Genomic DNA, 21,431 nt, shown 5'->3' on the forward strand with positions numbered 1-21,431 from the left:
CCACAATTGGCACTCTGGTCTCCTATATACCTTCCCACCAATTTTTTTTACATAAAGCATTGCAGTGAAATGTCATGATCATCCTCATTTCTCATTTTTGGCTTTGACCGATAGGATTTCCCTACCTTTAGCGTCATGTGGTATACCCCCTTTAGTGCTGGATCTAAAACTAGACCTTCTGTCTCACCTGTCCTGAAGAATGCCTCATCCAGATATTCAAGCCCTACAGTTAACCACATGAATTATCCACTTCGTGATGGCTAGTTAGTCCAGTTTTTCCTCCCAAGTGGTTGACATTCTTCTCTTCGTAGAAGCCATAAATTTAGTGGTCATTTCAAGTATCCATATGCAGAAGAATCCCTCTTCATTGGCCTCATTCAAATTATGTAAAGCCTTCCTCAGAGGTACCTTTCTTAGACCCCCATCTTAAGGAATCTTACTACTCCTCAGAACTTGACTGTTTTGCAGCAAGCCTTGAACCTGCTGGCAAGGGGGGCCCAGAATTTTAAACTTGGGGAAACCCTTTTCCTATTTGCTATTACTTCAGTGAGAAAGGTGTCAGAGCTCCAAGCTTTCTTGCCAACTCCTTTGGATTATTTTTAACAACGACAATGTGACTTTTTATGAGCTAATCCTGCTTCACAATCTTAACTTGGAGTATTAAGCTTCCAGTCTTCTTTCCAAATATCTCAAAGGAAAATGCATACCAGATGGCTTAGTGGTTAAGGTCTTCACCTCCCATGCACAAGATACAAGGTTTGATCCTGACCGCCAAGCAATACCTGTTTGGAGTTTGCATATTCTCCCTGCGTCTTCATGGGGTTTCTCCCATGTCCAAAAAAAAAAAAAAAATGCTGAGTGTTTCCAATCAAACTCACCAATGAATGGAGCTGTGGGCAGCAGCACAGACTCTACATGGTGCCCTATAGGAGGAAGAGTTGTACAGACTAACCGCTTTGGGCATCTACTGTGGTGTGCAGTATCCTCAAGATAGGAGAACACGGATCACACACTGCACGTCGTGGCTGAGCTAGCCACTCGACAGTGTAAAATATTGCTCTAAGTGATTCGGTCATGTTGACTAATGTCGCCAAAAATGGGCATGGGTAGTTACTGGTGATAAGTGGGTTGAGGACCCGGCCTACTCTGACCCACGCCAGGGACCTGTGCTACTGGTGGGAGGGGTGTGCGTGTCCCTGTTGGCCAGTGTGTGCCCACTATAAAGCCCAACAAGCCTGGGTCAATAAGCTACTGGCTGGCCAGTGTCTAGTTGCCCAGTCTGGGTTACCTGGGATAGCTCTGTTGGGCGAAAGCTTGATGTAAATCCAACCAACCTGCCAAACATGAACTGAGAATTGCTACGCTTAATGTAGGTTCACTAATAGGATGCAGCTTGAACGTGGATGATATGATACGGAGGTGGGTGGACATCCTATGTATCCTAGATGGAAGGGCAGTGTAGCAAAGCCACTTGGCTTGGGATTCAGAGTTTAATACGCTTCAGAAGGCAGTAAGGGATAACATCAGAATTAATTACAGATTCATGGCAATCCAACTTCATTGCAATGATAGGGAAGTATACATAATTTCAGCGTATGCCCCACAGCAGGGTTCTGATAATGAGGAAAAGGGTGCATTCAGACAGCAGTAGCAGGACCTACTAGATAAAGCAGGACAACATGAATTGGTTTTGATAATAGTTGACTTGAATGCACATATCGGGACAGACAGAACAGGATATTAGGACTGTCTGGGTCCACATGGGTGGGGCAACAGGAATAAAGAAGATGCCATTCTAGATTTCTGTGTGGAAAATGGCTTGATAGTAGCCAACTCATGGTTCAGAAAGAGTGTGTCACGAGATCACATACAAGAGTAGTCTATATGCAACTTGGGTAGACTTCCTTCTAGTAAGGAAAAGGCACTTGGTTAGAATCCATGATTGCAAAGACATCCCCAGTGAAACAGCCCACAGCATAAACCACTAGTTGCCGCAATCAGCTGCAAGCAGTGGTCAGAGAAGGCTCTAAGGTCAACAGAGACCAGGCTGACTACCTGGAAGTTGACTGGAGAGTAAGTACAACAGTTCAAGGAATTATTCAGGGTTCTAGCACCCCAAGAAGAGGAGGAAATGGGTGGAGTTGAAGAATGGCAGCACCTAAAAACAGCATGTGTTAGGACTACAAGAAGGATATGTGGTAGAGCCAGGTATGGAAATAAGGTACAAAAGGAAAGCTGCTTGTGGTATGCAGAAGTCCAGGAAGTCATCAAAAGAAAAAAGGAGTGCAGGAAGAAGTGAGATGCAGAAAAGACTGACAAGGCTAGGAAGGACTACTGGTTGGCTAACAGAAGCTAAGAAAGAAGTTGCAATAGCAATGAATAGGGCATCGGAGGCACTGTTACCAGCTTCTGGAAAGTGTGCCCCTTACGGAGTCAATCAGGTTGCAAGGCAAGACAGAAAGATAAAGAAATTAGTCAGACATCCTTCATAAGGGATGCCAGCAACAACCTGCTCACGAGCCCAAAGGACATCAAAGGCAGATGGAAAGAGTATTTCCTGCAACTTCTGAATGAAGAAAACCCCACAGAAGCTGTGCTGCTCCAGAAACAACCTACGATGCGAGAAGAAGAGGAGCCCACCCTAGAAGTAAGAACAGCTCTAAGGAAGATGAAGCCAGGGAAAGCAGCAGGCTCAGATAAGGTCACAGCAGATATGATAAAGGTGCTGGGTGAGATGGGGAGAAATGGCTCCTGAGAGTACTAATAGCAGTATGGGGAGAAAGGCCTATCCCAGATGACTGGAGAATAAACATTCTTGTGCCGGTGTACAAAAACAAAGGGGACATCCACAACTGTGGGGAGTACAGAGACATCAAACTCCTATCGCATTGCATGAAAGTTCTGGAGAGGGTGATTGATAAATGGATACACAGAGTAGTAGAATGTAAGATGGGAGATGAGTGTTTGGCTTCAGATCAGGATGCAGCACAATTGACCCAATGTTTGCATTGAGACAGATACTTGAGAAGAAGCTAGAGATGGAGCGAGTCCAACTGGGCATCCTAGACTTGGAGAAAACATATGACAAGGTCCCAAGAAAGCTGATTTGGACAGTACTGTGGTGGTTTGAAGTCCCAGAAACATTGGTAGAATTAGTGTAGGCTATGTACAAGGACCCAATGACTCAAGTACAAACAGTGTTCAGCCTCACAGAGGGGTTCGCAGTGGTAGTGGGTGTACATCAGGGTTCACCTCTGAGCCCACCGGCTGTTCATACTGGTGATGGACTACATTAGCAAACAGGTTGGATGGGATGGATCAACAAAGCTGCTGTATCCAGACGATGTGGCAGTACAGGCAGATTCTGAGCTAGAACTTCAGCAAAGGATTGGAGAATGGAATGCAAATCTGAAGGCACGTGGGACGAAACTAAGCACAGATAAGACCGTGGTAATGGCAGCAAATTTGGGAAATCTGAAGAAGCTGAGAATAGAGAGAGAGAAGGGAAGATAGTGGAACAGGTAAACCGCTTCAAGTATCTGGGAGGAGTAGCTGAGGAGAAGGGTAGTCTGAAATGAAGAGGTCAAAGCTAGAATCAGAGGGGCTGCAGCCAACTGGCGTAGAGTATCAGGTGTAGTCTGACAGAAGAATGCCAAAGAAGCTGAAAAGGAAGGTGTGTACAAGACAGTGGTGCGAGCAGAACTACTGTATGGTACAGAAACCTGGGCAGTAAAGGCAGAACAGTTTGAAGCTAGAGGTGATTGAAATGAAGTGCCTAAGAAAGGTGGTAGGATGCACACTGTGGGACAGACGAAGAAATGAGGACATAAGAGCAGAAACCAAAGTAGCTCCAATTGCAGAAACGATCAAAGAGATCAGATTACAGTGGTTTGGGCACTTGTAGAAAAGCAGAAGACAATCTGGTGAGGAAGATTTTGGGACAGACAGGAAGAAGGTAAGAGGAAGCGAGGATGTCCAGCAAAGAGATGGGGGGATTGTGTGAAAGAAGATCTGCATCAGTCAGGTATGAGTATTGAAGAAGGCAGACATGTGGCAGTGAATCGAGAGAGTTGGTAACAGTCAACACGATACCCCGACCCCATTTAGAAAAATAGGAAAAGGGAGCTGATCACGTATTTCCATTTCTTTGATATTCACATACAATTATGCTTTTACCTTCATTGAATAAAACTTTTAGGAAATCAGATCAGTTTGCTTCATATTCCTAGACAAAGATGGGGCAAAGTGCATCAAAGGTTACCTTAGCTAGGTGGTTGACTGACAGTATCTGTCATGTTTACAGGCAAACAAAAAACAAACTGAAAAAGATCTATACCCACTTCAGCCTTATTTTCTAGGGCTTCAGTTGATTATATTTCTGCTGCTTCCACCTGGTCTAATGTTCGAACCTTCATTTCACTTTGCAAATTGGAGTTGCTTTCCAGAGAGAGTGCAACTTTTGGTTCTGTTGTTCTCAAACTTAATTCTGAGTGACCATCTGTGGAATTAGATAACTGGGGAACTATAACCCTTCAGCTGAGGAATGGATGTAAAAAAAAAATCAGATACAGAAGTTAAGTACTTAAAATAATCATAGATTTGTGTCTGTTTCCATCCTTTCTCAACTCCCTCCCTCTTTTCCATCTCATGGGATGTTTGTCTTCCCTTAGCTTCTGGTATGACTTTTCCCTGTCATTGGTAAAGCATTATATACTCTTGCAGCTCCAGTGCAGATCTATTTTCCTTTTCTCTGACCTGTTGGCTTCTAGTAGTGCATATTTATAATTTATGTAATGTAATTTTTAGATGATTCTGGGGCAAACTCAATCTGATGTAATGTTAAGGTCAGGAAGGGATTATGGATTAAGGGGAGGAGCCTGAGCAGTGGGATTTACAGTTTGAAAATAGATCCGATGTCTGATCTAAAATCCATCAGTTGAAGGATGAAAAGACAACAGATTTATCGTTAAGTACATGACTTTCATTTTCAGAAGGTTCCTTTTCTCGTTGGATGGGAATACTGTCTCATATTTTTAGAAACTTCTCTAAAATCTGTTATATGTCTGTCTGGAAGCACTCAAGTGAACTTCATCTCACTTTATTAGGCAGAGTTATTTATTCTTTTGAAGCACTTTTTTTTGCACCAAGATAGATTAACTTTATTGAAAGAACTGCGAACTGTATCAAAGACTAGTTATTACTACAGGTGTTTGCCTTGTTTTGGGCGTAGAATGGGTTGCATTACTGGAGTCAAGTATGAATAAAACTTGTTACCTTTTTTCCAGCTCCTTAAACCTGGACATGTCTTACAAGAGGTTTTTTTTTTTAATCTTTTGAAGCAGGAGAATAACTTTGCACAAACTATACTTAACCAATGAATACCCTTTTTGTTGCTTGAGCTGTAGGCACGTGTCAGACTTATTGCAATAAACTATTCATTTGTAAAGCTTATAAGATGCTTAGCAGTCTTACGTTGTGTAAAACTGTATAGTTTGGACTCCTATTTCCATTAGAAATTGGGAGACTATTTTGTCAAACCCTACATACTCAGTTAAAAAAATTTAGATTTTTCAACTGGCAGTGTCAGTTCAGATATTTTTATATACAGCAGAGAGGACATCTCAAATCTTCTCAGCTTCCTTCTATATATTTCCATGATGCCATAGACAAGAACCAGCAAATTGAATGCACGTGCTTTGGGGGATGCCTTTTCCTATGTCAATTTAGAAATAATTTGTGACTTCATTTTCCAGGTTTAGGGACCAGACATATCCTTTACTCCCTTGAACTTTCTGGTGGAAGCAGCGGAATTGCCTGGTATATCCTAATCCTAACTTGTAACCTTTATTTTGTTGCTGTTACTGGCTATAAAAATACATCAGTAATGGATGGAAACAGAGCCCTGCCCCCCAGTCAGGGAGTTCAAAACTCTTATTGAAGTTTTGTGAATTGGAAACTGGATCTTTTTGTCTCCCTGTGTCAGACAAATGCAATCACTGGTTTAATGCATAGGCCTGCAGATAGATGCACCACACACATCCCTCTATATTTTTATTTGTTAGGATAAGCAGGCATTGTAAGATGTATAAAATATGATCTGATGTCAGTCTTCATTCATTCTGGACAGATGGGTTCGGTTCCGAATTCTCGGAACCGACTGGCGTTATATAGCTTGCACCAGACAAAATCTCTCAAGCTAAGGCTCTGCCTACAATGCCCTTCTCCCCTTTGCATCGGATCTTGTTGGCCGCTCTGAAAATTAAATGTAACCGCTGATACTCTCAGCTAAGTGCCTATAATTATTGTTTTCCTAGCAGTTTTTTTTGCTAAAAATTTAAATATATTTGATTTGAAAAAGAGAAGTCATTCTGTGCCTACCTGACCATTGGCACATGATGTAAAATCTCATAAGACACCGGTTCCATCTGTCTACGTCTAAATTGACTGAAGAAGTACCTTTGGCTCAGACAGTTTAGTCTCCATTGGGTACTAATGGTTACTGCACCGATATAGACTACTTCTGCACTAGTGAACTCTTCAGCACCAACAATATCTTATGCACCAGCTTCACTCTCCTTTTTCATTTCTGGCTTCCCCTTCTGCACAGCAGCAGACTGTGCTGAAAGTCAAAACCTTTATACCTCCCAGGACTAAGCATTTCCCTTCTGTGAACCCATTCTTTGGTCAGCTCCCCAGCCTTTTCTTTGATAGGCCAGAGTTGCCCTTGGAAATGTTGATCTGTTCTTCCAGAAGTCTATCTGAAGTGGACGTAGTTAGATTGGTGGACCAGCTTTTGGCAGCCAGAGGTCTACCCGCACTGTAACAGACCTCTTTCCCTCCCAGAGCCGAGGCTTCAAGGACTCCACCAGGTTATCCTCCTTCAGCCTCTTTCACAGATGCAGAACCCTCCACTTCGCTCTCAGTTCCAGCTGCCTCTGTGCTGACGATGGATCTTACCTCGATACCAGGGTCATCTCTGTTGTTTTTGGCACCATTGGGTCTGTTGCACACCGGGGACAGTGGTTTGACAGTCTCTTCTGAGACGGTCTGTATAGTTCCAGCTGTTTCTAGAGTGCCTTTGGCTGTCTGGACCAGGGCAGTTCCGAACCCTCTCCCGGCTCCTGTTCTGGAGGGACGCTCCGGAGCAGGGTGTGATCCTGGTTCCAAGGTTGTCTGTTTTGGTTCCGGACTTCCATCCCTCTTCAGTTGGGCCTGCCTTCCAGATCATTTTTAATTATTTCACATTTGTTAACCGGGTTGGTCCAGCTGAGTTAAGAAAAAAAAATTTTTTTCAGTGGGTGTGGAAGGCTCCTGATTCCATAGAGCCCATTCCCTGGAGACCAGATTAAATTTTAACAGCCCCAGATGATCAGCCCCATTGGACAAAGGGTCTATCAGTGGATGCCATGGTGGTGGTAGCAGCTCACAAGAAGGAACTCTACAAGGAGAGTTCTGTCCATCCTCCTAACAAAAGTCTAGAATGATGGACAGATTCGCGAAGTGGGTTTTTGCATCATCGATTTTTGCTGTTAGGTCTTTGTACTTCTTGGTACATTTTACTAGACTCCAAAAGTGATCAGATAACTAAGCTTTCAGATACCTTTGCAGGAGCTGTATCTGACAAGGTTTGGGATAAGGTTGCCTTGCAGCTTGCCACCATGGAATCTATCTCAAACTTGTCCATGTGGTTCATTTCTCATGCAGCTGAAGGGAAGTCTAGGGCAGCAGGTACAGGCAGTGCCATAAGGCGACACACCTGGATGAGCTTGTGTGAATTCACGGAACCCTTCAAGTCTTCCTTCATCAGCTCTCCTTTTGATGATTCCTCTTTGTTTGGCCCAAAAGTTAGAGAGGCACTAATCGGGTGTGAAAAAGATGGAAAGACCCTTTCAGCTGTTGGTATTTATTTTTCTACTCCTCAGCGATCCTATTCTAGGAATCAGAGGGATGGGAAAATGTGGTTCAAAAAATCCCAATGGCCTTTTTGTGGCACACGTGGTGAGTACTCCCCCTGGGGAAGAGGGGGGTACTCTGGAAGACGTCCTCCCCATGGCAGAGGGGATCTGCATAATCAGGGCTCTAGAGATTACTTTTCCAGACGACCCTACCAGTGCTCATTGTATGGAGGCCCAATTGTTATCTCTGGAAGCAGTCGGGAAAATTTTCACTGCACCAATCAGCCTGGCTTACGATAATCTCATACCTGGGTGCAGAGAATTATCACCAGAGGTTACCATCTCTCCTTCAATCTCTTAAGGTTTCAAAAGCAAATCCCCGATGGTCCACCCAGTCAGAGACATCTAGCAGCAGTAGAAATTCAAAAGCTGCTCCAAAAAGAGTCCTCCAAGAAGTCCCACCAGACCAAATAGGATCTGAATTTTACTCGAGATTCTTTACTGCCAAAAAAGACAGGATTGGAGACCAATTCTATTTCTCAGCCTACTGAACAAGTTTGTAGAACAGACAAAATTCCAGATGGTAATGGTTCAATCTATCCTTCCCTTCTTGGAGAAGAATGATTGGATGTGCTCATTAGATCTTCAGGACGTGTATTACCACATAAAGATGGACAAGCGCTCCAGAAGATACCTCTGCCAGCTAGGAGCCAGTCATTACCAATTCTGAGCACTACCCTTTGGTCTCACCACAGCCCCCAGGGTGTTCACCAAATGCATGGCAATTGTAACAGCTCTCTTGATACTGAGGATTCAAAGCATTTCCTTATCTAGACTGGCTCCTCACCTCCCCCTCTAGGCATCTACTGCTGTACTCCACAGACTTCTTACTGCACCTTGCCGAGTTGCTATGCATTTCAATCAACATGGAAAAGTCACAATTGATTCCTACACAGGACTTGAGAGTTCATCGGAGCAAGACTAATTACAGTTTCCTGTGTAGCCTCTCTCCCCTCCACAGGTTGATAAAGGTAAGGTCACAAGTTCAAGTGATCATTTCCCAACTAAAAGTGCCTGCTCACCTGGTGCTTCAGACTGTAGGAACCATGGCAGCAACTATAACCTTAGTACCCCTAGCAAGGTGTCACATGAGGCTGCTTCAGTGGCGTTTGGCATCACAGTGGTCAACTCTAAAGCATCTGGAGTCCATTCCAATATTGATAAATAGCTGCAAAAAGGATTTAGCTTGGTGGATGAAGCCAGAAGAAAATCTATGGGTTGCACCTTTTCTCCCTCTCCACCCAAAGCCATAGTGATCATGGATGCTTCCCAGAAGGGGTGGAGGGCATTATCTGGGAAAGACTGTTCAAGGCACTTGGTCACCACAAGAGGCCAATTTGCACATCAACATCCTAGAATTGAGGGCAGTGCTTTTAGCGTTTCAAGCGTTCCAGTCTGTCCTTCCTTCAGGGACAGTTGCAATCCAGTCGGACACCATGTTGGTAGTCTGGTACATCAACAAGCAGGGGGAACCAGATCCTACCCTCTGTCAGGAAGCCCTCAGGATTTGCTAATGGGCTATCACTTCCAACCGCTTTCTGATCGCACTGCATATCCAGGAAACTGCATCATAATTGCGGACAAATCGAGCAGATGCATTCTCCTGCCTCATGAGTGGTCTCTCAACCACAACACAGCTGCGAAGATCATTCATCATTGGGGATAGCCTTGCTGCGATCTGTTTGTCTCTCCAATAAACAAATGCAGCAACTACTTTGCCGTAATTCCACCTTGCAGGGAGTCCCCGTGAGATGCACTTCTCCTTGATTGGCCCCTGGGCTACTTTATGCCTTCCCCAACTCCACTGATTCTCCAGTTTTTGAGGAAAGCCCAAAGGTTGAGAAGCAAAGTAATTCTCATTGTACCCTATTGGCCCCACCAAGTCTGGTTCCCCTTTATTTGGCCTCATCTGGTTCACCACCCCTGGATTCTAGACCCAGCTCCAGACCTGCTTGTCTCACCCTCAGGACCTGGTACATCCCAATCTCAAGATGACTCCTTGGTATTTCTAATTCCAGGAATTGCCAGGCAAAATAACTCCTCTTCTTCAGTACAAAGAATTCTTCTGGCTTCCCATAAACCGTCCACCAGAAAACTTTACCATAGCAAATGGAGAAGATTTCAATTTTGGCTGTATGAACAAAAGATACCTTTTCAGCAACAGTTGATAAGGTCTTGGTGACCTTATTTGAACAGGGAGCCTCCACTTCCACAATTAAGGTACAACTGGCCACAATTTCTAACTTTTGTAATGGATTTGATGATCATTCCTTGATGTCTCACCATTTATGCAAGAATTTTCTAAAAGGCGCCTTGCATTTAAAACTCTCATTTGAAGACCCTGTAGTGCCTTGGGATTTGACCTTGGTCTTAGAATGCCTAGTTCAACAACCCTTTGAGCCAGCAGCTACTTGTGACCTCAATTTTTTGTCTTGGAAAACTCTTCCTAGTGGCTATCATGTCTGAGGAGGATTTCTGAATTACAGGCTTTCTGTGAAACATCCTTGTATCATATTTCACAAAGAGAGAGCGTCACTAAGATGTAACGCATATTTCCTCCCCAAGTGCATCAGAATCTAATATAGTCTCATAGACTTGCCAGTCTTTTTACAAACTTCTCAAACAAAGGAGAATACTGTTTACATCTGCTGGGTGTCCACAGATAATTACATTTTTACTTGGACAGAACAAAATCATCTAGAAAATCGGGCCAGTTATTTGTATCATTTTCAGAACCTGGATTGGATAAACCGGTATCAAAAGTAACCTTATCAAATTGGCTTGGAGATTGTGTTACATTTTGTGTACAGTCAGAATAAACTCCCAACTACCTGCTCTGGTTAGGAGCACATTCCACCAGGTCTGTATCCACTTCAGCTGTTTTTCATTCCAAGGCCTCCATGGAAGAAATATGTGTGGCTGCAACGTGGGCTACTCGTCTTACTTTTATCACTCATTACAAATTAGATATGGTCTCAAGGGGAAGAGCATCCTTTGGCTCTGTGGTACTCAGGAATATCCTTCCTTGGGGCCACCCAAGACCTAAAGTAGCTGGGGGCTCTGTCAAGAATGAATGAAGATGGGCAACATCAGATAAACAAGTTATGTCCTTACCAGTGTTCCATCTGTGTTGTCAGTCTTCGTTCATTCTTTACACCCCACCCTCCTGCCCCCTCTAAAAGACTTCTGGAGGATCAGACCTGGTCCTTGGAGGTTATAGCGTTATACCTTTGACAGGGCTTCTATTTTTCCTACAATTGCATGCAAACTCTATCTGAGGTAACAGGGAGAAGGGCATTGTGGGTAGCACCTTGGCTTGAGATTTATTTGGCTGGTGTGAGCTAAGTAATGGCAGAGTCTGTTCCAAGAGGTCAGAACCGAGCCCATCTGTCAAAAATGAATGATCGACAACACAGATGGAACGTTATGGAAGATTACTTCCTTTTCGTGTTAGGTTAAGCACTTCTGCTTTCTTTATTAGATTACTACTAATGTCTTTTAATAACTCAGTAGTCACCACAATAGTGATTGTGTAAATTCCTACAGTTTGACATTTTAAAAGGTTTCCTTTGCCCTTTCTTTTTCCTTTGCCCTTTCTTTTTCCTTTTCTTACTTTTTTCTGTTGTAAATTAGTTGTGCTTTGATTGTTTGTATTCTTATTGAAATTGAATAAAAGTTTAAATATAAAAACTACTAGTGTGTGAATTCAGCTGCAAAATATTGTTGCTTTAATCTTTATATTTATTTCTTGAATAAAAAGTCTCTAGCAGACAAACTGTTCATTGTTTAGCCTTGCCACCAGAAACACTGGGAAGGGAAATATGCATTGCCACTGGAGCTGCAGGGCAGTAGTATAAAGCTGACTTATCTAAAAGTTAGACATAAAGATTACTAAAACAGTGTTTCTTTTCTCTAGCTGAAAAAGTCTTTGGAAGCCATGCTGAAGATGCAGTCACATTTTGGGCACAGGTATTATAAACTAGCTGGTATCTGAAAATTGTATTTAAATGATTATGATAAGTTAATATTTCCATTTGTTTTTTTCACTGAAAGGATAAACTGTTATTTTTCGTAAAAGGTGTAGTGTAACAAATGAGGAACACTGTAGGCTGTATTCCTAGTTGCACAGTTAAGGTAGTCTAATTGCCACTTTAAGGTGAATCTTCACAAGTTAGACTTCAGAGGATCCAGTTGACATTTGATACCGGTTTGAGAAAATGGTCTACTAGAACCCACCCCAACTATCGTCTCTCTAAAACGACTGCAAGTTTAAATGTTACAAAGCTGTGCTTGTCCATGTAGCCAATAATGTCTTTAAGAGATGTTCTGAAATAATTCTTTGGGATTTTTCATTAATATCTGACATATGTGAAGTTGGGGGGGGGGGTGGTATAACATTGATTTGGAGCAGTACTCTGGGTTGCCTTGTCATTCTGTTTCATCAGCGAGAGAGGTGAGTTTGGGAGAGGGAGAGAGAATTACGCTTCTGCACTTTCTTTGATTTTTCTCAAACTCTAGTTCACCTTTTATATTCAGTTTGGCATTTCCTTTCAATGAGTATGGACTTGGTTTTGGTTAATTGGGTCAACTCCCCATCTTTTCATCACTTTTGAGCACAACTGTTTGAATCTCATCCATGTGATGTACAGCTTTTAAGGACATGCATGTAAAGCTGTTATGCAGACTCGAGTAAATGACATTACACTTTTTGTAGCTAAAGCTGGACAAGACTAAGCTTTTGATGGATCGGTTTGGTTGAAGGTTTCTTATCTTAGTTATGTAGGCTGGTCTTTTCTTGATCATTTTATTGAATCCTCCTGGAATGGTTGGTGTTGTCATAGACTTAAGCTTACTCATGATGATCAAGTGACTCATCGCAGTTCGCTTGCCTCCAGAGTCTCAAGGATAGTTTCTGTATGGTATACTCTGGTGGCCTTTGGAAAGTGTGTTGTGCTTGTTTCAGGCTATTGTGATTTTCTTTTTTTTTTTTTTTTTTTTTTTTTTTTTTTGCTGTTTATAACACTGGTGTACTTTTCTGTGGGTACAGAGGAATGTTTCTGCCAGTGTTCTCAGACCAGTTTTGACCTAGAACTGAAAATGTAATGTTCCAAGAATTGCAGATGTTCATGTCTGCTGCCTCTTTTATACCCCTGTCGCACTGACGTCAGGGAAGAAGCGACAGCAACCGACACCGGACCAAGACTTTGGAACTCGGGCCGACTACGGGACCGCCTGACGGCAGATAACCCAAGTGTAATGACTGCAGCAGTGTGAACACTCTAACATCTACATTTATGGTAGGTACAAAACTGTACTTTACTAGTTTGCTGGGTTGAGGGGACTTCCTTTAAGTCTTGTATCGTGACCTGTTTAGTCATGCATGGTGAAAGTCGTACATGTGTTCGATTTTTTTTTCCATTGTTATATTTCTGAGTAATCCTTGTTTTTAAACTTTCAAGGCACTGATAAAGACAATTTACATTTTAATCTTTGGTTAAAGGTAGGTGGACTAATTGTTAGAGTTTTAGCAACAGTCCTGGTTGCAAGGGAAATGCAGATCAGCATACATTTGAGAGGTGAGAGGAAAGTGAAGAAACCCATAAAGTATTCATGCAAGCAGTGTATTTGCAAATTCCAAGTAATTGGTAAAGTTAGGATCAAACCTTGAATCTGTAATGTAACTGCATTGACCATTGTACCACCCACATGCTCAGCTTTTAGATAAGTGTCATTGTTTTGCCTTTTCTGCAGCTACTCTGAGTAATTGTCTTTCTGGATGAAAACAGGCCTTTGTCATAACACTCTCAGAAAATCACTTTGTCTTTGTTGTACAGTAGTATTTCACTATTAATTGAATGTATTTTAGAACTTGTGTATTATATTTTAGTTTCTGCTGCTTTAGTTTGTGAATTTACTCTTTAGTTGCATGCTTAAGTGGTGTATGCAGGGCTTGAAGGATTTGTGATGAAGCTCCTTGAAAGCGTGATTGCTTTGATGTAGCAAAAACTTTAGGGTACGAGATGTTGAGCTGATCTTCCTGTTTCACTGTTGCAGTCATCACCTGTGGGTTATCCCTGCTGTGGTAGCCCTCGGCCGGGCCGAATACCAGAGTCGGTGTTTTTCTGTGTCGGCTCCTGTTGCTTGTTGACTGACGTCAGGTCGCCTGTACTTTTAAAGCAAGGCAGCCAACGCCATTACATCAGTCTTTCTTGCTGTGGAGCCTGTAGTAGAAGCAGTTCGCCAGTGTGCCGGTCGGTCACTACCAGAGCTCGAATTTCAGCTGAAAACGTCTAAAGCTAAGTACCCCATTGGGAATCTTTTTTTTTTTTTTTGCACTAACCAATGTCCGAAAAAGTTAACAGTTGTCTTGCCTGTGGAAAGTAGATCCCACGCAGAGACTTCCATTCATACTGTGTCACTTGTTTAGGCCCAGACCACGACGTCCCCCGTTGCTGGTTCTGTGCTCTCTTTAATGCGAGAACCCTTCGTCGTAGAGCTCTTATTGCAGACAGGTATTTTCGTCTTCCGTCTTTGCATTCTGAAATGGCGTCTGTCAGCCAGCAATCTGTAGACATTCCTCCGAAAAAATGTAGAGTTAGATAGAGACAGACCACACAAGGCTAATCCTTCCAGTGATGCTACTGGTAAGCAGGTTGCCGGTTCTCCGGAATTCAGTGAGGCGCTTTCGCAGCCCCTGATGCCCGATACAATATCTATGCAGGCCTCTACCGAGACCCTTTCCGGAGTCCGGCATGCAACAGAAATCTTAGTCTTCCAAGCCTTTGGTTGTCTCTGGCTCGGTTGGGTCTGGAGCCGCCACACAGGCACCAGCTTCTGAGGAGGCCTCTTGCACTACTGATTCTAGACACAACGTTTTCTCATCTGAATACCGTTTCTCTCAGACCGATGGGTACTCTTAGACCTAGAAGCCAGGCCACATCTAGAAAATCTACTTTTAGTATCCATTTTACCATCTTACTCCTACTCCACCACCCCAAGCCCAAATGCTTAAGATGGCGGCGGATCTTATCTACCTTATCAGGGGAGTAGTCAGGTCACATCTTCTAAAAGGAAAAGATACCCTTCTCATGAAATACTACAGAGCAGGATTCTGAGGAATTTGATTATTCAGATTTTGAAGAGGAACACCAGCCTCTTACTGCTTATGAAGGCTCAAATGCAGATGAGTCCATTCCTTCTGCCTCCCCACCAGAAGACCTTTCCTTTGGGGAAACCCTTCACACCCTCGGGGAACATTTCCACTGGGAATCTCAGGACTTCCCTCAGTCTAAGAAAAGACTAAGAGTTTTTAGACCTGTCCCAGCACAGACTCTTGGCCATCCCCCCTATTTTAGCAGTGGTGGATGATGTTTTCCATGAATCCAGCATAGCCTCCACCCTCCCACCTTCTCCCACTAAGCCTGATGGGGTATTAGAGTACCGGATTCTCACAAATACCTGTACAGAAATCCTGCTATAGACCCGGAGGTCATTACACAAGGACCAAAAGGAGCTAAGGCTAGTTCTGCAAAGAATCCTATCCCTTCTGACAAGGAATCCAGAGCTGTGGACAGATGTGGTAAAAACATATACACCTCTGCAACTTTAGCTATCAGAGCACTCAGTTGTCAGTTCCATATGTTAAAATATCAACAACACACTTTGGAACTATTAAAACAAAAGATTTCTCCCTTTCCTGACTGTGCCAATTTGAAAGAGTTAGATTTGCTGCACTCTATTTATCAAGTGGCCAAACACTCTTTGCACTGTGGATATGACTCACTAGAACCCTCAAGCAGGGCAGCAGTGTCAGGATCTGTCATTAGGAGACATGCATGGTTGAAGGAAGAACCTCTCTGTGATCATGTCAAGTCTAAATTAATTGATGCACCCTTGAATAAGGACTGCCTGTTTGGAGTTAAAGCAGAAGAGGTGCTTAAAAAGATGGAAGACAAAGCAAAATCTATGCAAACAGTCAAATATTTCTTTCAGGTTCAACCTCCCAGGTTCAGCAGGAATTTCCTCTCTGAACACTGGTCCTTTCATTCACTTAGAAGACAGGAGCAAGGTAAGCCCCACAGGGACAGCCCACCCAGGCCACTATCCCAGGAACAACAAAGAACCAAACAGTAGACCACTTCCACCCCAAAGGCAGTGAGTTCTAAGCCATCGTTCTATGGCAAAAACCTCTCAATGACTCCCTCTCCCTACTCTGACCTCCTTTCACTCACCAAAAGCTAGGAGGAAGGCTCTCCATCTGCAGAGAACATTGGCTTTCAATAACAAAAGACCACTGGGTCTTAAAGATAATTTTTCAGGGATATAAATTCTTTCAACAAACTCCCAATTCTGAGAGGGGTACCCAGACTTGCCCCCAAATGAGTGGGCAGAGGCATTGAAATAAGTCCAAACTCCCATATCCTAGAGGGCAGTAAAACCTGTTCCCTGCAGATCAACCAGGCAAAGGCTTTTATTCCAGACTATTCCTTATTTCTGGAAAAGAGGGCAGTTGGCGCCCCATGCTGGATCTCTCCATTCTTAACACCTCCCTGGTGGTCCCCAAATTAAAAATGCTAACTTTGCAGCAGCTGCTGCCTATGCTGACAAAAAATGCCTAGTTGGTGACCCTAGACCTAAAGGATGTCTACCTTCACATCCCCATAAGGGAATCCTGCAGAAAATTCCTGCTCTTCAGGGCAGACTCACAACACTTTCTGTTCTCTGCACTACCCTTTGGCTTATCTACTGCTCCCAAGATGTTCACCGAATGCTTAGCCCCGGCCATAGCATTTTGCAGACAGGGAAATATTCAGATTTACCCTTATCTGGATGACTGCCTCATTCAGGCAGAGTGCAAAGAAAAGCTGCTCCAGGACCACCTCTTTGTCAAAACCCTCCTAACTTCCTTAGGGTTCACCATGAATGAAAAGAAATCAAAGCAGACAGTCTCCAGGAGGATAATTTTCCTGGAAGCACTGCTGGACACAGCATCCCAAATAGCCTTCCTGTCCCCAGAAAAGCAGAGCTTCCTGCCGCTCTTATTTACCCAGCTGGCTTCCAGAAGTCACCTGACAGTGAGAAGGTTCCTGCAAGCATTTGGATACATGGAATCTTGCACCCTTCTAATTCCTCTGGCCAGGCTTCACATGAGGAAACTTCAATGGTATCTAAAGAAACTTTGGTGTCGGCACTCTTAGCCTCTAGAGACCTTTCTCCCTCTGATCCCCTGTACAAGGGCTTAGTTTCTCTGGTGGGCAGGAGCCTGTGCCAAGAACAAGGGTCTTCCCTTCACCCCCCCCCCCCCCACTGGGCAGACCATCACCACCAATGCCTCAGACATTGCTTGGTGCGATCACCCTGCAGGCAGTTGCACCCAAGGCCTTTGGGATGCCCAGCACCTTCCCTTACACATCAACAAGAAGGAAATGATGGCAGTACAAAAGGCTCTGATATCCTTCAAACCCCATGTCAGGCCAGGGGTTCTCCTTATCAAAATAGACAACGCCACTCTTTTGTGGTACATCAACAAACAGGGAGAGATGCAGTCTTACCCTCTGTGTAGGCTAGCCATGAACCTCTGGCTGACCGCCGCCTCCTTGGGATTGCACCTAATAGAAACACAACTTTTCTACTCCTTCACAAATCCAAGTATATAAAATATACAAATGAAGAACACCAATTGCTGTGCGTTTGAAATTTTAATTCTGGTACCTCGGCCTTCGCCTTCTCCTGGAATACAGTTTACATAGCAAACACCACCCATTTTTAAAGAACATTCTGATTGAATTATTGATGCACCATCCCCTAATTATACAATTAGGCTCCCTTTATTAGTTTCACAACACCTATCTAGCATCTTTCCCTCTATTACATGAATATAAACACATAAATAGTTTGTTACAAAAAATATATATATATGACATTTAATACATAAATACTATAATATAAACAGTACTTGTGCTTTTTTCTTCCTTATTTGAGCTTTGGTAAGACCAACCAAGGTCCTACTATATACATAAATATAAATACTGTGATTAAATGGATATTAATTTTCATATAACCCTTGCGAACACTTCATTCAAATTTTATTAACAGACAATTCCTCAAATCAATTGTTTACTATTTTCGAGAAATATGTGGAAAATACACTAAACTTCCATATTCATCCCATTGGGAAACAATGTTTTCAAATTGAGAATGAACCTAGATTCCATCAATAATAATTTTTCCCGGAACATAGCTTCATTACCAAATACATTGGGTCTGCCCAATACACTGAATACAAATCCATCTGGAACCCCCCCATGGTTATCACAAAAATGTCTTCCTACCGGACTCTCCAATCTCCTGTGCCTTATATCTCCTAGATGTTCTAGGATCCTTAGTTTGACCCTCCTAGTGGTTTGTCCTATGTACCAATTTTGTTTCTCACATCCACATCCTATAATGTACACTACCCCTGTTGAATTGCAGTCATAATATTCTGTGGCACTATATCTGACCTCATTGAATTTGAGACCATCCAAGTTCTTAACCCAAATTACACACCTTACATTTTCCATTGATTGCACCTAATAGCCCAGTACCTACCAGGGATCAACAACTCCCTGGCAGACCACTTAAGCAGAAATTTACTAGACCCCCCATGAATGGCAGCTCCACAGGAAAATCTTTTTGCAAGTCTCAGGAGTGGGGACCTCCAGAGGTGGATCTCTTTGCTTTGCACCTCAACCACCAGTTGGAAAAATTCTGCACCAGGGAGTATCACAGCCTAGAGTGGAAGGTGGATGCCTTGCTCTTCACTTGGAACTTCCTCTTTGTGTACGCATTCCCTCCTCTGCCTCTTATTCCCAAGGTACTGATCAAGATAAGGGAGGAGACGTCAAAGGTCATCCTCATTGCTCCAGATTGGCCCAGGCAGCATCGGTACCCCTTACTGCTCAGCCTGACATCACAGCCTCCAAGGCAGCTTCCCCTCAACTCAGACCTCTTGACTCAGGCGGGGGGGGGGGGGGGGTAGATGCGGACTTGCAGACTTGCAGACTCTCAAACTGTCAGCATGGCTTGCACTCTAAAAGCAAATGAGGGGCCCCTGTTAAGCAAATGGGTCTTAGACATTATCACATAGGCCAGAAGGCCGAGCCCCAGAAAATCTTGCACAGGAAAATGGAAAAGATTCTGCTCCTGGAACCAGTCCAGAGGGGGGCACTTCCTCACAACCTTCCATCCCTCTTATCCTGGACTACCTAGGAGAGTTACTAAATAGTGGCATCTCCTTCTCTTCTATTAAAATCCACGGCACAGCTATTTCAGTTCATTTCAATACAGATCCGCCCCTGTTCTCACATCCTTTGATTAAACAGTTCCTCAGAGGGGCTTTGAATATCAGACCTCCCAGAAGGCCCACCCATGCCAGCCTGGGACCTGAATTATATTTTGGAAAAACTAACCTTACCACCCTTCCAACCTGATCCTTCAGCAGAACTGAAATAGCTCTCTTGGAAGACTGCTTTCCTGCTAGCTATCACCTCAGCAAGAAGGGTTTCATAACTTCAGGCATTGATGGCCATTGATCCCTTCATCATTTTCTATGCAGACAGGGTCTCCTTGAGGACTAACCCCTCCTTTATGCCCAAGGTGGTATCTAATGCGACTCTCACCCATACAATACGTCTACCCACCTTCTTCCCTAACCCTCCAAACAAGGGGGAAAGAATTCTGCACTCACTAGACATGCACAGACAGCTCAGATACTACCTAGACAGTATTAAAGCCTTCAGGAAAACAGACCAACTGCTGGTCTGCTTTGCCCCAAGGGCAGAGGGGAAGGCTATTTCCAAGCAAACCATCTCCAAATGGATATCACACTGCATCCATTTCTGCTACAGATCTTGTGGGAAACCACCCCCTAAGTCTATTCATACCCATTCCACTAGGGCAGCCTCCACTTCCACAGCATTCCTGAGAGGAGTTCCCACCAGGGATATCTTGGAAGCTGCCACCTGGACACTAAGGCTAGGGCAGGGTTTGCCAGTGCAGTTCTGCAGGGCATGCTGACCCATGTCTGTGTCATACTAATCCTACCACCCCTCTCCTCAGCTTTGGGAATCCTCCCACAGGTGATGACTGCAGCAGTGAAACATGAACATAGTACAGTTGTGTACACTTAACCATAAATGTAGATGTTCGAGTGTATTCACTGTTGCAATCCTGGTTTCCCTCCTTCCTTCCCCCTTCTGTCCTCTCTTTCTTAGCGAGACGTAAGCTTCTTATGGTGTTTATTTTTCCACTAGGTCCCCCTTACCATATTTCCTGGGGCTTGTGACTGGTTAGGGCAAGAAAAACTGATGTAATGGTGTTGACTGCCTTGCTTTATAGCACTGACAACCTTACATCAATCAACAAGCGGTAGCAGCCAATGCAGAAAAATATTGACTCTGGTATGCGGGCCGGCCAAGGGCTACCACAGCAAGGATAACCCACAGGTGATGACTGCAACAGTGAATACACTCTAACATCTACATTTATGGTAAGTGTACATGACTGTACTTTTCATGTGGTCCAGGGTTCAATACCATTAACCTCCATTTGCTTACTGGGTGACTGAGGAATCATTTACCAGACATTACAACCAATCTTAACCTGAGAAAAGTCCTATGGAGGTCAGTGCTCTGCCTTAAGTTAACATATGTCTACTTTAATATTTGTATACTTGTATATGTATATAATATTCTATTGTGATAAATTTATTTTGGAGCTTTTCTCCTCGGGCTTCCACTGAAAATGAGTTTTTCACCGAGTCGGACTTTCCTGGTCATCAAATGTCAATAAATACATGCTTAGTAGGCTGTTCTTCCGTGAGAATCTCTAGAAGCCTAGTCCTGTGTTCCCATGAAATTATTATCCCTTTTAATTGAACCACAGTCTTTCCAAACTCTGGAATAGACTGCCCATACATGTCAAGCAGCATGCCTCCTTGGGCCTCTTCGAAAGGAACTTTGACGATTGGATGGGAAATAGGAAATTCAACCCGGGGATCATATCAATCGCCCAGGGGTCCAGGGAAGTAAATATTGTGGGAAGAAATATCTGGGAATTGTTATGGCAAGGCTTGTATAGGCCCTAGGGCCGATAGCCTAGTACCAACCTATGAACAAATAACCCAGAGCTGGCAGAACATTTGCATATTGCTCTTATCCTTAAGGGACAAGGATGTTCACCGGGGTGAATTTGCAGTTGCCCATCCATTTTTCCAGGTTATATCTGAATAGAGTAAGTGAAGTATTTTCCTTTATGTGGAGCCCAAGACGATTCCAAAAGTGGTATTCTACATATCTCTCCTCCCATGTTCTGAGAGTGTTTATGCGGGTCTTTATTACAAGATCAAAACTTTAGTTAATCTAATCACTAAAGATCGAGCTTGTAATATCGAAAGCCAAAAACCTTGAAAGGTTGATATAACGCAGGGAAATGCTT

At 43.4% G+C, this 21,431-nt stretch overlaps 1 protein-coding gene across 3 annotated transcripts in view; it reads left to right on the forward strand.

Moving 5' to 3' along the window:
- Positions 1–21,431, forward strand: part of STK31 (serine/threonine kinase 31) — a 5,081,810-nt gene that overhangs the window by 564,325 nt on the left and 4,496,054 nt on the right. For all 3 annotated transcript variants that reach the window (XM_044067546.1, XM_044067547.1, XM_044067545.1), the window contains exon 3: positions 11,872–11,924. In XM_044067546.1, the coding sequence (XP_043923481.1) occupies positions 11,872–11,924 (53 nt within the window). The remainder of the gene's footprint in view (positions 1–11,871; positions 11,925–21,431) is intronic.

The sequence above is a fragment of the Protopterus annectens genome, chromosome 3.part1, assembly GCF_019279795.1.
Source record: "Protopterus annectens isolate FY-2018-M chromosome 3.part1, PAN1.0, whole genome shotgun sequence".
Taxonomy (NCBI): domain Eukaryota; kingdom Metazoa; phylum Chordata; order Ceratodontiformes; family Protopteridae; genus Protopterus; species Protopterus annectens.